This window comes from Octopus bimaculoides, chromosome 2 (genome assembly GCF_046866305.1).
Source record: "Octopus bimaculoides isolate indiv1 chromosome 2, ASM4686630v1, whole genome shotgun sequence".
Lineage (NCBI taxonomy): Eukaryota > Metazoa > Mollusca > Cephalopoda > Octopoda > Octopodidae > Octopus > Octopus bimaculoides.
This window is the reverse complement of record NC_142929.1, coordinates 71070106-71088103: the sequence shown is the minus strand read 5'-3', so window position 1 is coordinate 71088103 and position 17998 is coordinate 71070106. Positions and strand designations below refer to the sequence as shown.

The 17998-nt window shown below is 39.4% G+C and overlaps 1 protein-coding gene across 2 annotated transcripts in view; it reads right to left on the bottom strand.

The window, feature by feature from the left end:
- Positions 1-17998, bottom strand: part of LOC106875327 (centrosomal protein of 120 kDa) — a 48310-nt gene that overhangs the window by 12771 nt on the left and 17541 nt on the right. The window contains exons 9-18 of one of the 2 annotated variants that reach the window (XM_089346980.1): positions 15915-16016; positions 11057-11294; positions 9890-10039; positions 8959-9076; positions 6541-6608; positions 4697-4796; positions 3937-4083; positions 2445-2534; positions 589-681; positions 4-116 (exon numbers count right to left, since the gene is read on the bottom strand). In XM_089346980.1, the coding sequence (XP_089203106.1) occupies positions 4-116; positions 589-681; positions 2445-2534; positions 3937-4083; positions 4697-4796; positions 6541-6608; positions 8959-9076; positions 9890-10039; positions 11057-11294; positions 15915-16016 (1219 nt within the window). The remainder of the gene's footprint in view (positions 1-3; positions 117-588; positions 682-2444; positions 2535-3936; positions 4084-4696; positions 4797-6540; positions 6609-8958; positions 9077-9889; positions 10040-11056; positions 11295-15914; positions 16017-17998) is intronic. The other variant, XM_089346981.1, reaches the window with a different exon arrangement.

The window sequence follows — 17998 nt, the reverse complement described above, 5'->3', positions numbered from 1 at the left end:
AACCTTTCTAGCTGGATGCGATGTTCACAGTCATCTTGGAGTCTTTGAGAAGCTTCTTTCATTTCAGCCAACCTACGTTCATGTTCTCGATTCTGATCATTTCGCAGCTGGACCACCTGAAGCATAAAATAGTAACAACTGAATTATTCACAACATATGTTTGGTGTGATTATACATGATGTCTGTGTACGAACACCTACACTACATGACAATGAAACAGGAGCTGTGACTGCACAGGATATGCAAAGGCTTGAAAGAAATGAAGCCAGTATGCTCCACATAATGTCAGTGCGCATGTACAACAAAGTGCACCCAATGGGTTCCTTTCTGTCAGTCCAGGGCTCTAGTAGAAGACACTCGCCCAAGGTGCCATGCAGTGGGTCTGAACCTGAAATCATGCGATTGGGAAGCAAACTTCTTAACCACACAGCCAATCCTGCAGTTATTGAATACTTTCCAAAACTACCTCCTGGCTATCACCAGTATCTTCTTGCTTTTTTGCCCTATGTGTATTTATAGATTACAAACAAAAACATATACAAAAGGGAACAGATAGAGAGTGAAATATTGATGAATTTAATTGCTTACCTCTTTTTCTTTGGCAGTTAATTCTTGTTCTTTTTTAGCTAAATCTTTTAAGGCTTTCTGCAAAGTTTCTTCCAATTGGTTGTATTCTGAAAGCTACATAAAAACATTTTTTTCATATCAAAGAATATATTTATATTTTGCCAACACTAATATCAGGGAAGAAATACACAGACTTAAATACCTTTTAGGTTTCATGTTGCTAACCCTAATATCAGAAAAAAAAAAGAGAAGGAATCAACTAATTTTTACTCTATGGAAACACAAGCCTTATTTTACTTTGTGCTTCTCCATAAGCTATCTTGCAACTCAAATTCTGCAACTTCTGCATTTTATTTGATACAATAAAATACAATGAGAATAAATAAACATTATCTTTGACAGAGTAATCTAAATGCTAGTGTAATGTGTTAAGTATGAGAGTGAGCTAAAAAGTTCATAGGCACACTATGAAGGAGCAATGCTAGAGCTGTGAAATCTTGCATGCATTAATTTCAATGCTTCTTATTAATAACTATATTGTTTCTTTCCAGGTAAACTAACATCTCACAGTTCAAAGAAGACTTCAAAAGTAACTAGTAGTGACTTCTGTTTGAAAATAAACTAAATTTGACATTGTGGTGTTAACAAGTACCTGCAGAAAAAGGGTTTAGCCTCCATGGACATTCATGCTGACATGGTTGCTACATTAGGGGATGACACTCCAGCTTTATCAACAGTGCAAAAGTGGGCAGCTGAATTTAGGAGGGAACCACAGAGTTTTGAGAGATGACCAAGGTCTGGACATCCAGCAACTGCCACCACCAAGGAAAACATTTATGTTTACCACATGGTGACTGATGACAGGCAATTGACTATAAATAGCCAATGTTATTAGCATATCTCATGAGTTGAGAATATTCCGCACAATGAACTTGGCATGATAAAGGTTTCTGCTTGGTGGGTGACAAGTCTTCTGACACCTAATCAAAAGTGCACCAGGCTGATCACATCACAATAAAATCTGACATTGTTTGAGGCAGACCCAATCACTTTCCTTGAATGTCTCCTGACCCAGGATGAGTGTTGGATTCATCACTCTGAGCCAGAAACAAAGATATCAATTCAAAAAGGACACACCATCAATGGAGAGTACTATGCCAACTTGCTATAGCAATTGCAGAAAGCTATCAAGACTGAATGCCCAGGAAAACTGACAAAAAGGGTCTTGTTTCATCAGGACAATTCTCCAGCATACAAGAGCTTGCTTTCAATGGCTGTTGTGCATGACTTTGGCTTGAACTGGTTGATCCATCTCCCTGTTCTCTTGATTTGGCCCCATCTGACTATCATCTATTCCCCAACATGAAAAACCACTTGGCTGGGAAGCAACATTGCAGTGACGATGATGTCATATCTGCTGTTTATGACATTTTTTGACTAACAAGATAAAAGCACATTATTTATATTATTTATATTTGATGGATATTTGTCCTTGTCTTGTTTGTTGTTAACACAACGTTTTGGCTGATACACCCTCCAGCCTTTATCAATGATGAAGGCTGGAGGGTATATCAGCTGAAACGTTATGTTAACAACAAACAAGATGAGGACAAAATATCTGTCAAATGTAAATAATGTACATAATTCCTCAACTCTTAAATATAGAACTGTAAGATGAAAGCATCTTCACCAATAAGATCCAAACACTGCATCACCATGAGAGTATCTTGGTCAGCCTATGAATGTTTCAGACAACTCTCATAATTAAGTTATCAAAATAAAGTTTAATGAAGAATGCTAAGTTATAATAATGACAATATTTTACAAGTGATTTTTTTTCTACTAATAGTAGAAAAATAAATAGAAAGTAAACAAACCTTCTTCTTTAGAACTACTTCTCGCTCCCTGTCTCTTTTCTTCCATTCATCAGCCAAAACCCTCATGTAAGAAATTTCTTTCTGTTTCAACTAAAAACAAAGAAAAAAGAATTAATACTATTGAGCCATAGATATTTTATACACATTTATATATTAATAATATATATCTAAACTTCAGCTTATATATATATATATATATATATATATATATATATATATATATATATATCAACATCATATTACACACACACACACATACATATATATGTAAAAGAGAGAGAGAGAGATCATCACCATCCTCATCGTTACTTTAACATCCACTTTACCATATTTGCGTGGAGGGGCAATGGCCTAGTGGTTAGGGCAGCGGACTCGCGGTCGTAGAATCGCGGTTTCGATTCCCAGACCAGGTGTTGTGAGTGTTTATTGAGCGAAAACACCTAAAGCTCCACGAGGCTCCGGCAGGGGATGGTGGCGAACCCTGCTGTACTCTTCCACCACAACTTTCTCTCACTCTTTCTTCCTGTTTCTGTTGTACCTGTAATTCAAAGGGTCAGCCTTGTCACACTATGTCACGCTGAATATCCCCAAGAACTACGTTAAGGGTACACGTGTCTGTGGAGTGCTCAGCCACTTGCACGTTAATTTCATGAGCAGGCTGTTCCGTTGATCGGATCAACTGGAACCCTCGATGTCGTAAGCGACGGAGTGCCAACAACAACACCATACTTGCATGGATCAAACAGAATTTGTTGAGTTACATTTCTTCAGCTGCATGACTGCCCCTCCTGTTGCCAACCCTCACCTGTTTCCAAGCAAGATAATATTTCTCCATGGCTGGACATGTTTCCACAGAAGATTAGAAATGAATGACACAGCTTGTATGACAGTGACACTAATTTACAACTATCACATGATGTTAAAACAAAAAGACTGCTTTCTTAATCTACACAAATGCATGCATATACATACATATGATGATGGCTGTCCACTCATGACCGAGGAAGACTATTGCCAACCTTCAGGAACATTGTGCGCTCTAGGACTAACTTATATTTTGCATTTGCTGCTCCGTTGGTGGCTAATGAGCCCTGCTCTTGACAAGCATACACGACTGCAAACATTGCAGATTAAGCTTTCCCCATTCACTATGAGCCATGCGCTTTCGCGCAGCTCGCTTAAGTTCTTCATGCTGGATACGTTGTACATACATATACACACCTACATACACACAATGGGCTTCTTTCAGTTTCTATCTACCAAATCTACTCACAAGGATTATGTCGACCTAATGCTATAGAAGACACTCAGCCAAGGTGCCATGCAGTGGGACTGAACCTGAAACCACCTTCTTAATGACAGTCATGCCTGTGCCTGTGTGTCCATCACAATTTACTATCTTCATTTAATTATTACCTAATGATTAAAGTTATTGATTTGCATTATACTCTTAATTAGGAACACAGAAAGTTCTGTTTCAATAAAGGCTTACTTCATTTTCAAACTTCTGCTTCTGAGCTTCTTTCCAAATTTCCAGTTCCATAGCAACTTGATACTCCTTAGTTTCTCTTAGATCTTTCTCAGGATTTTTGAGTTTGTTAGCATTGGTATTAGAATTCTCTTGAGGTACACTGTGGACCTGGAGGCAAACAAAACAAATAATAATAACAACAAATACAATCTTTAGTTTAAAAATTTGTGTTCTTTCCTTTTAATTATATTCAAATGCCTTGTTGTTGTTTATAAACATAACCATATGTGAAGGCAATGTACCTTCACACGTGTGTGTATTTGTGTGTGTGTGTTAATGAAAATGTACATGCTTGCAGGTGTGTATGTGTGTACTTGCACATGTATTGTATACCTATATTCTGCACTATCTCATAAAATTGTGATGTTTATTGACATGTCAGTAAATCCAGTCACTTAGTGCTTTCAAGGAGGTGTGGAATGAAAATCACTTAACTTAAAAATTAGTTAAGAGTTAGCACCAGGAAGGGCATCCAGCTGACAACAAAAAAAAACATCACTTCAACACTATACAATGTTCTAACCCATGCTGACATGAAAAAATGCACAGGAAAAAGAAACAAATAATTCATCTTTGAACATGTTCAAATTACAGTAACTTAAAATGAAGTCCTAGGTGATAAGTTTACCAGTTTAAAGGACAATCTTAGTAGAAATTTGTGATCAGTTTACTGAAATACGGTAAGAGTGAAGGGAAAACTGAAAGTGCTGAGTCATCTTACCTGAGATGATGTGTCATTTAATATGATGCGTTGGTCATGGATGGCTCCCCAATCTTCTAGAGTCAAAACCACAGTAAGGGTAGCTATTTTATGTTTTCCCCTGTAGATTTAAGTAGTAAAACAAAAATGCTCAATAAATTCTAAAGGAATTTGTCATGAAAAATAAAACAGATTATATCATCATCATCATCATTATCATCGTTTAACGTCCGCTTTCCATGCTAGCATGGGTTGGACGATTTGACTGAGGACTGGTGAAACCAGATGGCTACACCAGGCTCCAATCTGATTTGACAGAGTTTCTACAGCTGGATGCCCTTCCCAATGCCAACCACTCCGAGAGTGTAGTGGGTGCTTTTACGTGTCACCCGCACGAAGGCCAGTCAGGCGGTACTGGCAACGGCCACGCTCAAATGGTGTATTTTATGTGCCACCCACACAAGATTTCGCTTGAAAGTCCTTACACATGCCACGGGCACAAGTGCCAGAAAGGCAACGCTGGGCACAGGTGCCATAAAACTTTCAGCATCATTATCATTTAATATAAGTTTTCTACATTGGCCTGAGTAGGACGATTTGACAGTAACTGACAAGTCAGAACACCGTACCAAATTCTGCTGGCTGTTTTGGCTGGATGTCCTTGCTTAACATGAACCACTTTACAGAGTGCACTGGGTGCTTTTTATGTAGTACCAGCAGCAGTGAGGTCACCAAATAACTTACAGGACAAGACTCCTCAACAGACCATTTAACGGATGTAGGCTTGGTTTAATAGGTGCAGATGTGGCTGTTTAGTTAAGAAGCTTGTTTCCCAAGCAAATAGTTTCAGGTTCAGTACCACTTTGGATGCAGGACACCTTGGATTAGTATCTTCTACTATAGCACCAGGACAATCAAAGCCTTGAGATTGGATGTGGTATACTGAACTTGGAAGAAGCCCATCATATATCATCATTTTAACATCCACTTTTCCATGCTTGTATGGGTTGAACACATACATATATATATATATATATATATATATATATATATATATATATATATATATATATATATATATATATATATCATCATCATCATTGTTTAACGTCTGCTTTCCATGCTAGCATGGGTTGGACGATTTGACTGAGGACTGGTAAAACCAGATGGCTACACCAGGCTCCAATCTGATTTGGCAGAGTTTCTACAGCTGGATGCCCTTCCTAACGCCAATCACTCAGAGAGTGTAGTGGGTGCTTTTATGTGCCGCCAGCACAAAGGCCAATCAGGAGGTACTGGCAACGGCCACGCTCGAAATGGTGTATTTTATGTGCCACCTGCACAGGAGCCAGTCCAGCGGTACTGGCAACGAACTCGCTCAAATGTCTTATATATATATATGTAGGTATATGCGTGCGTGCGTGTGTGTGTGTATGTATGTAGGTATATGTGTGTGTGTATGTATGTAGGTATCTATGTAGGTAAATGTGTGTACGTTTTAATGTGTCCTTGTCTTGACGTTGCATGAGGGCAGCAAACAAATGTCACTGCCACTCAAACAGTGTCCGTTTCCAATCTTCCATGGGAAAATATTATCTTGCTCGGAAACAGGTGAAGGATGGCAACAGGAAGGGCATCTAGCTGTAGAAAACTTACCTCAACAAATTTCATCTGACCCATGCAAGCATGGAAAAATGGACGTTAAAATGATGTCGATGACGATGATGATTTGATATATCAATGTCTTTACTTTAATTTATACATTCATGTTTTTTACTGTAACTGATGTGTCAAGTCTTTGCTATAATTAATAGAGGAAAGGCTAAAGGATGAAAAACACTTTGGCAATAAACTTATAAACTTACTCATCCGCTGAAAACACTGCAAGGGTATCTTTGTGCACTTGTCTCCAGCCATTGCCATTTGATGAATCCTGAGGATAATAAATTAAAATCACATAATTAAAATCACTGTCATTTGAGAGAAGGTGAGAGTATCGTCGTTGTCGTCATTTAACGTCTGCTTTCCATGCTAGCATGGGTTGGACGATTTGACTGAGGACTGGTGAAACCAGATGGCTACACCAGGCTCCAATCTGATTTGGCAGAGTTTCTACAGCTGGATGCCCTTCCTAACGCCAACCACTCAGAGAGTGTAGTGGGTGCTTTTACGTGTCACCCGCACGAAGGCCAGTCAGGATACCGAAATAAATGTATAGACAAAGAATATTTGGCTAAACCTTAGAAATCATGTGTGTGTGTGTGTGTGTGTGTGTATATATATATGTGTGCATGTGTGTGTGTATATATATGTGTGTATGTGTGTGTGTGTGTATATATATATATATATATATATATATATACACACACACACACATACACACATATATATAAATATATGTATATACACACACATATATATATACACACATAGACAGTTTACTACTAATAATAATAATAAGGGGTTCTCTTTTGCATAAAGAGTAAACTGGATCAAGCATGTGAAAAAAACTGTATGATTTCAACAGTAAATGCCAAAGATCTTCTAAAACTGAAAGAAATTTATTTAGTATGATTTGTTGGATGGGCAATGGTAATTTGCATCAAAAGCAGAATACAAAAGGTCAAAAGAGAGGCTAGTCATTTCAGTTATCCTCAATGGTGGCAAAAGTTGGACAATTTCACAGGATCCAATGAACTAGAAGACTATGTTGAGCTCCAGTGTCTGCTTTGGTATGGTTTCCATTGCTGGATACCCTTCCTAATGCCAACCAATTTACAGAGTGTATTGGGTGCTAGTTTTTCTAACACCTACACTAATGAAGCCATCAAGTAACTTGCAAGAGAAAGAAAAAGACCCTTCAACTGAATGAGGCTGTAGTAGAAGGGATGGTTTTATGTTTAGTGTTGAGAGGCTAAAGTATGATAGGGGTACAGGTACAGGTGCCTTGCTATAGAAAAGAAACATGGCTACCTTGCATTGTATGGGAGTAGCTGGAAAGAAGATAAAGATGTTGAGGACAAGGTGTCAAAGCATACTCTGAAGGTACAGGAAGGTGAGTATAAGAGAGAATTGTTGTTGTTGTTGGCACTCCGTCGCTTACGACGTCGAGGGTTCCAGTTGATCTGATCAACGGAACAGCCTGCTCGCGAAATTAACATGCAAGTGGCTGAGCACTCCACAGACACGTGTACCCTTAATGTAGTTCTCGGGGATATTCAGCGTGACACAGTGTGACAAGGCTGACCCTTTGAATTACAGGCACAACAGAAACAGGAAGTAAGAGTGAGAGAAAGTTGTGGTGAAAGAGTACAGCAGGGTTCACCACCACCTCCTGTCGGAGTTTTCATTCAATAAACACTCACAACGTTCGGTCTGGGAATCAAAACCATGAGTCCGCTGCCCTAACCACTGGGCCATTGCGCCTCCACATAAGAGAGAATAGAGACTGAGGATCAGGAAGGATGGGTGAAAAAGTTCATTGGAGTGTGAGAGCAGAGTGACAGGTGGTTCGAGATGGAGTTAGAGGTTAATGTAATGAATGTTTAGTCATTCTATGATGAATACAGGAAAGGTGACTGCACTAATATTAGCCAATAATACAAAAGAACAAACATCAGTTGCATGGAAAAAGTAATGTGTGCTAACAGAGGATACAGTGTTATAGGAAGACAGAAGGAGAAGGGCTACAGTTGGATCTTAGGATGCTGGCCTTACAAAAGGAGAAAACACAAGATGGAGACAAGCAGTGTTATGCTATACTACAAACACAATCAACTTATTTGAGCATGGAATGATGAACACATGATGAAGAAGATAATGATGATAGTTATGATAATAGTGGTTGTTGTGATGGTAGTACTGATAGGTGATGGTCATGTGTTAGCAAAAATGATAGTAAAGGAGATGATGATAGTGGTGATGATGTCCATCACCATCATAGTGATTGTGGTGGTGGTGGTGGTGGTGGTGGTGGTGGTAGAGTATAATATTCTTCTGATAAGGCTTTGAAAGATGAATTCAGTATTTGTGGCTGATAACATTATAACAAAGCAAAAGCTTGTGTCCAACAATTCAAAGATGTTATTCATAGCCCAATATGTTTTTACACATATTGTCTGAGATGAAAAAATTTCTCCTGAGACTATTTCCATAGCAAAAGGTCTTCCTGCATTCAAGTGTACACAAATGTGTTAAATACCATTGAACATACATATATAATTTACTATTATATTTTTTCTACAATCTTTAAGGTCAATACTGTTCAAACGTCAATCACTTACAACAATCCTAGTTTTCTCAGCAGTCAATATTTTTGCTAACGGCAAACGACATATTCCAAGCAAAACATCTTTCGAAAGGTTCCGATCTCTCTCCCAGACTTCAACAAAAAGTGGTACACTACAAATTGAAAAAAGAAAAGCTCAAGGTATTAAAAAAAGAGAACAAGAAATGTAAAAAAGATACTGTAACAATTACTAAATGTCTGGAATTTACAATGTGCACCTTAAAATTCTATAAAGTGCAACTGGGATAAAAGACAAATATTAGCAATGTTCTCAAAATTCCCATATTATCACAAGAATAATATCCCAATCTGTGTTTCTCTTGTTTTAAAGTCCACTTTTCCATGCTTGCATAGGTTGGACAGAGTTTATTGAGGTAGGTTTTCTAATGGCCAAATGCCCTTCCTTTTGCCAAACTTGTTTCCAAGCAAGGTAATATTTCTCTATGGTCCAGACATATTTTCACAGAAGATTGGAAATGAAGGACTCTGAATGATCATAATGCACATTTACAACTATTACGTTATATCAAGACAAGGAGAAACAAGCACACATTCAAGCACACCTCCACACACACACACACACACAAAGTTTCTTTCAGCTTCTGTCAACCAAATCACTCTCAAAGCTTTTGATGGCCCATAGAAGACACTTAACAAAGGTACTGTAGAGCAGGAGTGAACCCACCCAAAACAATGTGGTTGATAAGCAAGGTTCTTAACCACACAGCCATCATCATCATCCTTCAACGTCCATTTTCCATGCTGGCATGGGTTGGGTGGTTTGACCAGAGCTGGCAAACAGAAGAGCTGCACCAGGTCCCAGTCTGATTTGGCTTGGATTCTATGGCTGGATGCCCTTCCTAATGCCAACCACTTTACAGCGTGTACTGGGTGCTTTTAAGACATTTAGAAAGCGAGTTATTTACCTGAGAAATGTTTCATGAAGCTGGTCAGTCATGGAAGCAAAATCGAAGGCACAAAAGGAGTGTGGAAGAAACACTTCCGTTCCTTTGGATATTTTTACAGGTGGGTGAGTAAGAATTGGAGCAGCACTTCCAAAGAAAGGATATACATAACTGCAAATAGAAAGTATAGAAATTATTTCATACAAAACACTATACAACATAGAAATGAATTAATGCAATATAATGTAATATTTCTAGCATTTATCTCATCATAATCACTTAGCATCTGTTTTCCATGCTGGCATGGGTAAGACAGTTTGACTAGGGTCAGTAAGCTGGAGAGCTGCACCAGGCTCCAGTCTGTTTTGGTTTGATTTCTACAGCTAATGCCAATCACTCCACAGAGTGTACTGGGTGTCTTTTACGTGTCACCGGCACAGGTGTCTTTTATGTGCCACTGGCACAGATATCTTTCACATGTCACTGGCATTGGCCACAACTACAATTTCACTTGGCTTGATGTGTCTTGGATCAAACAATCAATTATGATTTTGTCTCTAGTTGGGTTCTCATTCAGTTTTGATATTATCAGAAGAACACATGCTTTCTTGTTAGACTAATTATATATGTACACACACACACACATATATGTAGGTGCAGGCATGGCTGGGTGGTTAAGAAGCCTGCTTTGCAACCACATGGTTTCGGGTTCAATCTTACTGCATGGCACCTTGGGCAAATATGATCTACAATAGCCCTGCACTGACCAATGCTTTGTGAGTGAATTTGGTAGACAGAAATTCCGTGTGTGTGTGTGTGTGTGCATGTGTATGCACAGGTGTGTTTGTCTCCTCATCACTACTTGATAACCAGTATTGGTTTGTTTACAGCCACAAAACTTAGTGATTTGGCAAGAGAGACCAGTCTTAAAAAGAAAAATAAGTACTGGAGCCAGTTTGTTTGACTAAAACCCTTCAGGGTGGTGCCCCAACATGGCCCAGTCCAACGACTACAACAAGTAAAAGAGGACAAAAGAAGATACATCATCATCATCATCATTTTAATGTCCACTTTTCCATGATTCCACAGGCCAGATGGAATTCACAGGATTCACTTCCTGTAGCCTAGCCCCACATTCTTTCCCCCTTGTCTTTCAAACACAAACAGCTGAAAGTAAAGTAAACTTACCGTAAAAAAACCAGTCTGATATTTGTAATCTGATTGCCAGCAATACTGGTGAGGTCAATTGAGAATGTGAAATGGTGGAATTGAGCAGGAATAACTACATGTGGTTGGGAAGAACTTTCGCTGTTACCCTTGGAGCTCTTTTCAACTACTGTTGTTGTTGTTGTTGTTGTTGTTTTTGCTGGGACTGCTTTTGCTGATGATGATACAATTGTTGATGTTGATGACAATGATGATGGTGCTGTAATAACATTCAGAGAGAGATCAAGATCAAATTAAACAACATTCCTCCCAATATTAATCATCATCATCATCATTTAACATCCTTTGTTTTGTTTTTTTTTCATGCTGTCATGGAACGGGTTGGACAGTTTAACTAGAAAAGACAAGCCAGAGGGCTCTGCCAAGTTCTGTATCTGTTTTCAAATGGTTTCTACAGCTGGATAGCCCTTCCTAATGCCAACCACTTTAGAGTGTGCTGAGTACTTTTTACGTGGCACAAACACTGGTGAGATTGCAAAGTACCCACAAGATAAGACATTTCAACTGAGCAGGGTACAGACTGGAGGAACAAAGAATTTATGATAGAGGGAGACAAGCAGCCATCTTTCTTAAGAGGTGAATAAATGGCACGCCCACCTGCATAATCATTAATAAAAATAATAATAATAAACTTAGATGCTTCTGCTGCATTCAAAATTTTTAATTCCACCTGTGGAAGAGTTTTAATCTATGGAAGAGGAAGACCCAGAAAGACATGGGACAAGGTGGTGAAGCATGATCTTTGAATGTTGGGCCTCACAGAGGTGATGACAAGTGATCGAGAGCTCTGGCAATATGCTGTGTGGGATAAGACTCATCAGGCCAAGCGAAATTGTAGTTGTGGCCGTGCCGGTGTCATGTAAATGGCACCTGCACATTATAGTCATGATCGTTGCCAGTGCCATGTAAATGACACCCATGCATCATAGTCATGGTTATTGATGGTACCATATAAATAGCACCTGTGAATTGTCATGGTCAATGCGAGTGCATAGTAGTTGTGATCATAGACTGTGCCATGTTCATTGACACTCGGGAATCATGGTCATTAGCAGTATAAATGGTACCCATAAATGGCACACGTGAGTTGTAGTTGTTTCCGATGCCATGCAAATGGCATCCTTGAGTTGTAGTTGTTGCTGGTGCCACGCAAATGGCACCCATGAATTGTTATGGTCGCTGCTGGTGCCATGTAAATGTCACTGGTGCATCGTAGTCATGGTTATTGATGGTACCATGTAAATGGCACCTGTGAATTGTTGTGGTCGATGCAAGTACCATGCAAATGACACCTGTGCATAGTAGTTGTGATTATCGATGGTGCCATGTTCATTGACACTCAGGAATCATGGTCACTCGCAGTGTAAATGGCACCTGTGAGTTATAGTTGTTACCGGTGCCATGTAAATGGCACCCTTGAGTTGTAGCCGTTGCTGGTGCCATGCAAATGGCACCCATGAATTGTCATGGCTGTTGCTGGTGCCATGTAAATGACACTGGTGCATCATAGTCATTGCTGGTGCCATGTAAATGGCATGCACCTGTGAATTGTAGTCATGGTCATTGTCAGTGTCATGTAAATAGCACCCATGCTGGTGGCACATAAAAGCACCCATTACATTCCTGGAGTGGTTGGCATTAGGAAGGGCATCCAGCTGTAGAAACCATGCTAAATCAGACTGGAACTTGGTGCAGCTCTCCGAATCATCAGCTCCAGTCAAACTGTCTAACCCATGCCAGCATGGAAAGTGGACATTAAATGATGATGATGATTTTAATTTGTTAGCATATTCGCAATATTTTGTAGGTTGGAACCACTGACACCTCTCACTTACTAAATGTTCTTCCTATTCTAATAGTTATCATCATCATCATCATCATGCTTGCAAGGAACAGACAAAATATTGCTGAGCTAGATTTTCTACTACTGGATACCTTTCAAATACTCAATCCTCACCTGTTTCCAAACAAGGTAATAATATTTCCTCATTGTCAGACATGTTTTTCATAGAAAACTCAAAATAAACAACCCTGCTTGTATGACAGTGATGTTTGTTTACAATATTACATGATGTCAAAAGAAGGGTAAACACACACAAATAAATAAAACATGCTTCTTTTAGTTTCTGCCTCCAAAATCCATTCACAAGGCTTTAGTTGGCCTGGAGTTCTACCAGAAGGCACTTGCCCAATGTGCCACGGAATAAGACTGAACTCAAGACAACATGTCTTCAAAGCAAGCTTCTTAGCCACACAGCCATGCCTGTGTCTATATTACAGGCAGAGAATATTTTTAGGCAGCAAGAAAACCTAGAAAGGAAACAACATCTATTTCCAGTAATATTGTACAAGTGAATCCCAAAGTCCAACTTTTGGTGATGTGACAGCACAACAACTTGTGCAAATAATAAATAACATTTATTTTCACACTGGAAAATTGCAAGAAATGAGCACAGCATAAAGAAATGTGCTTGAAATGAAACCAACAATTAAATATACAGGTGGTAATATTTTCTAGAGCAATGTACACTAACTGCATTTAAGTGATGTTAAATGACACTAGGTTGTTGAATTCCTATGCATGATATTTACAAGATGTGCATCTATGATTTTGTGAGACCCTCTTCAGTTACAAATGACCATGAGATTGCACCTAGAAATTCCCCTCTGAAGCACAGATTCAAGTAAGGTTGTTTGTGGAAGACCAGCAGTCACCTATGCATACCAGTCTCCCCTCTCCACACCACCAATGTTGTTCAAGGGAAAGGCAAAGGCTGATACAATTTGGCACTACAGACATTGCAACTCATTTCTACAGCTGAGTGAACTAGAGCAATGTGAAACAAAGTGTCTTGTTCAAGAACATCACACACACAACCCGGTCCAGGAATCAAACTCACAACCACATGATTGTAAGCCCAACGCTCTAACCACTGAGCCATGCGCTTTCACTATGGTTTTATTTTATCAGAATCAAATGGTAATGACTGGGAAGTAATTTTATGATTATTATGATTATCATCAACATCATCATCATCATTTTACATCCACTTTTCTCATGCTGAAATGGGGTAGATGGGTCATCACAGTCGAAGTCAGTTTGTATTTGGAGTTACTGCCCTCCTAAACAAGTCAAATACCAAGTTTTGCTTACACATTGCATTTCTGGCAAGTTTTCATGGTTGAATGCTCTGCTTATCATCAACCACTTTACAGACTGTACAGAATATTTTACTATAGTAGCAATACTACTATCTTATGTAGCTTATTATGATTTCTGTCTCAACCTGCTTCTCATCCAGTCAAGAGAGGTCACTGAATGTCAATGTGTTGCTATTAAAGACACCACATTTAAATCAATTATTATAAATGTTATTAAGTTGAAAGAACCAATACATCAATGGACTAAATGCCTTTAGGTATTTTCTGTACTCTCTTTCACTCTTTTACTTGTTTCAGTCATTTGACTGTGGCCATGCTGGAGTATCGCCTTTTAGTCGAGCAAATCGACCCCAGGACTTATTCTTTGCAAGCCTAGTACTTATTCTATCGATCTCTTTTGCCGAACCACTAAGTTACGGGGACGTAAACACACCAGCATCGGTTGTCAAGCGATGTTGGGGGGACAAACACAGACACAAACATATACACACACATACATATATATATATATATATATATATATATATATATATATATATATATATATATACATACACATATATATACGACGGGCTTCTTTCAGTTTCCGTCTACCAAATCCACTCACAAGGCTTTGGTCAGCCCGAGGCTATAGTAGAAGACACTTGCCCAAGGTGCCATGCAGTGGGAATGAACCCAGAACTATGTGGTTGGTAAGCAAGCTACTTACCACGCAGCCACTCCTGCGCCTATACTGTAAGTTCATATACTACAAGGGTTTTCTTTACATTACTAGAAGAAATAAGCACCAGTATTATGATGGAAATGGAAGTGGTGGTTGATAAAATAAATATTAGTTGCCTCCCCCATAACTGCCGGCCTTGTGCTAAAATTTGAAATCAATAATATGATGGAAATTGTTAAATATATTGCCCTAATCTCTAACAATAGACTACAACATTTTATAATAGTCTACCGTACTCTCTAACAATAGGCTACAATATTTAATAATAATAGGCCTCTGCCAGGGGTGTAGCCAGCCCACTTATGCATACCTTTCCTTCATTGGACACTAAACTCCGCTTGCGAACACCTGTTGAGGCAAGTGAAATCGAAATCGAACTAAATTCGACAACTGGCACCCATGCCAACGTCGTCTCCTTCAGTGGACACGAAACTCGGCTTGCAAAGATCTGTTGGGGCAAGCAAAAGAAAATCGTGATGGCACCTGTGCCCAGCGTCGCCTTCCTGGTACTTGTGCCGGTGGCACGTGTAAAGACATTTGAGCAACATCGTTGCCAGTGCCCCTGGACTGGCTACTGTGCAGGTGGCACGTAAAAGACACCATTTTGAGCGTGGCCGTTGCCAGTACCTCCTGACTGGCCTTCAACCGGTGGCACGTAAAAGCACCCACTACACTCTCGGAGTGGTTGGCGTTAGGAAGGGCATCCAGCTGTAGAAACTCTGCAAAAGCAGATTGGAGCCTGGTGTAGCCATCTGGTTCACCAGTCCTCTGTCAAATCGTCCAACCCATGCTAGCATGGAAAGCGGACGTTAAACGATGATGATGATGAATAGGGTGCCAGACTACACTCTAAAAATAGGCAACCTGACTCTAATTTACCTCAAGACAAGTTAAACAATATCAGCAGTATAAAAAAAGATAAACGTTACTCACAATTATTGTTTTTGGAAGAAATTTGAGTATTTGAAGTGGCTTGTGCATCATGAACTGGTTTCGGACATGTCTCATTTGAAGTCTTGTTTTGTGTTTCTTTGGCTGAAAAGCATCAAGTACATATACTTGAGAAATTTTGAAATAGGAATTTTGCCAAAATTGTGTCTATTCTGTCTAAAACGTTTTTTGGTTGTTATGATGAATACTCTTTTTCTCTTTTACTCTTTTTACTTGTTTCAGTCATTTAACTGTGGCCATGCTGGAGCACCGCCATTAGTCAAGAAAATCAACCCCAAGACTTATTCTTTGTAAGCCTAGTACTTATTCTATCGATCTCTTTTGCCGAACCGCTAAGTTACGGGGACGTAAACACACCAGCATCGGTTGTCAAGCGATGGTGGGGGGGACAAACACAGACACACATACATATATATACACATATATACGACGGGCTTCTTTCAGTTTCCGTCTACCAAATCCACTCACAAGGCTTTGGTCGGCCCAAGGCTATAGTAGAGGACACTTGCCCAAGGTGCCACGCACTGGGACTGAACCCGGAACCATGTGGTTGGTAAGCAAGCTACTTACCACACAGCCACTCCTGCGTATGTGTGTATATGTGTATATATCATAATTATCATAGTTGTCCTAATTTTACAGGTTCTCTTCAAGGTGGTGTGGGTTGGGTGGGTCATCGCTGTACTCCTAGATGGGACAGGGGATCACTTCTCACTCATACACTTCATTTTTGGCTTGATTTTTATGGCCAAATATCCTTCCAAAACACCAATCACATTTGAGAATGCACTGGGTGCATTTTATCATAGCACAAGCACTAGAGAGGATAGGGAAGAGAGGGATAGCAAGAGGCAGATAAACTGGAGAGTAAATGACAGCTGTTAATATCAATGGGCCAAAGGAGAGTACAGGTAGAGTATATAGAATACATGCAGATCTGAAGAGGCTCTTCAGTGTATACAATATCACCTGGCCCTAACCTTTTTTTTTCAACTACTTCTCACTGTTTTTATTATTTTTTTTTCTGATGAAGAACTAGCATCCAAAATGTCAAGACTCTTCCTTTTTTAAGCATTAAACTAATACATTTGTTAAAACCTGTCCCTCCCATGTTATCTTTTGTCTTCATTGCCTAGTGCATGTGTGTGTATGTATGTATGTGTGTATATATATATATATATATATATATATATATATATATATATATATATATATATATATATATATATATGTATGTATGTACATATATACATATATATATATATATATATAAGGAAAGATTTGCCAATGTTCTGCGCCGTGAGGACCAAAGACTCGAGGTATTTCGTGTTGCAAGACAGTGTAGGAGAGAGAATAGTGATGTTGTAGGAGAGAAATGTGTTCGCATGGATGATGGTACGCTTGCATTAAATGAGGATGCAAAGAAAGAGGTCTGGAGATGCCACTACGATAGATTGCTTAATAAAGAGAATGAATGGGAGAAAGAGAGCCTGCCGTATGTCGACCCAATAGAGGGACCAGCTATCCGAGTTGATAGTACCAGGGTAGATAAAGCAATTAAGAGTATGAAGACCGGGAAAGCCCCTGGCCCATCAGGAATCACTGCAGAGATGCTCAAAATATCTGGCAGTGTTCGCTATAGCCTAGTCACCCGTATTACGAACCAGGTGATACACGAAGGAGTCATACCCAATGACTGGTGTAGCAGCATCATAGTCAACTGCTACAAAGGTAAAGGTGACGCTTTAGATACAAATAATTACAGAGGCATCAAGCTGTTAGATCAGGTTATGAAAGTTACAGAGAGGGTCATAGCCCAACTAATTAGGGAGCGAATCAATTTAGATGAGATGCAGTTTGGGTTCGTGCCAGGTAAAAGCACTACTGATGCCTTATTTCTAGTGAGACAGTTGCAGGAGAAATACCTAGCTATGGATAAACCTCTGTACCTGGCTTTCGTTGACATGGAGAAAGCCTTTGACAGGGTCCCCCCGATCCCTTATCTGGTGGTCAATGAGGAAACTTGGGATAGAAGAATGGTTAGTGAGAGCTGTGCGAGCCATGTA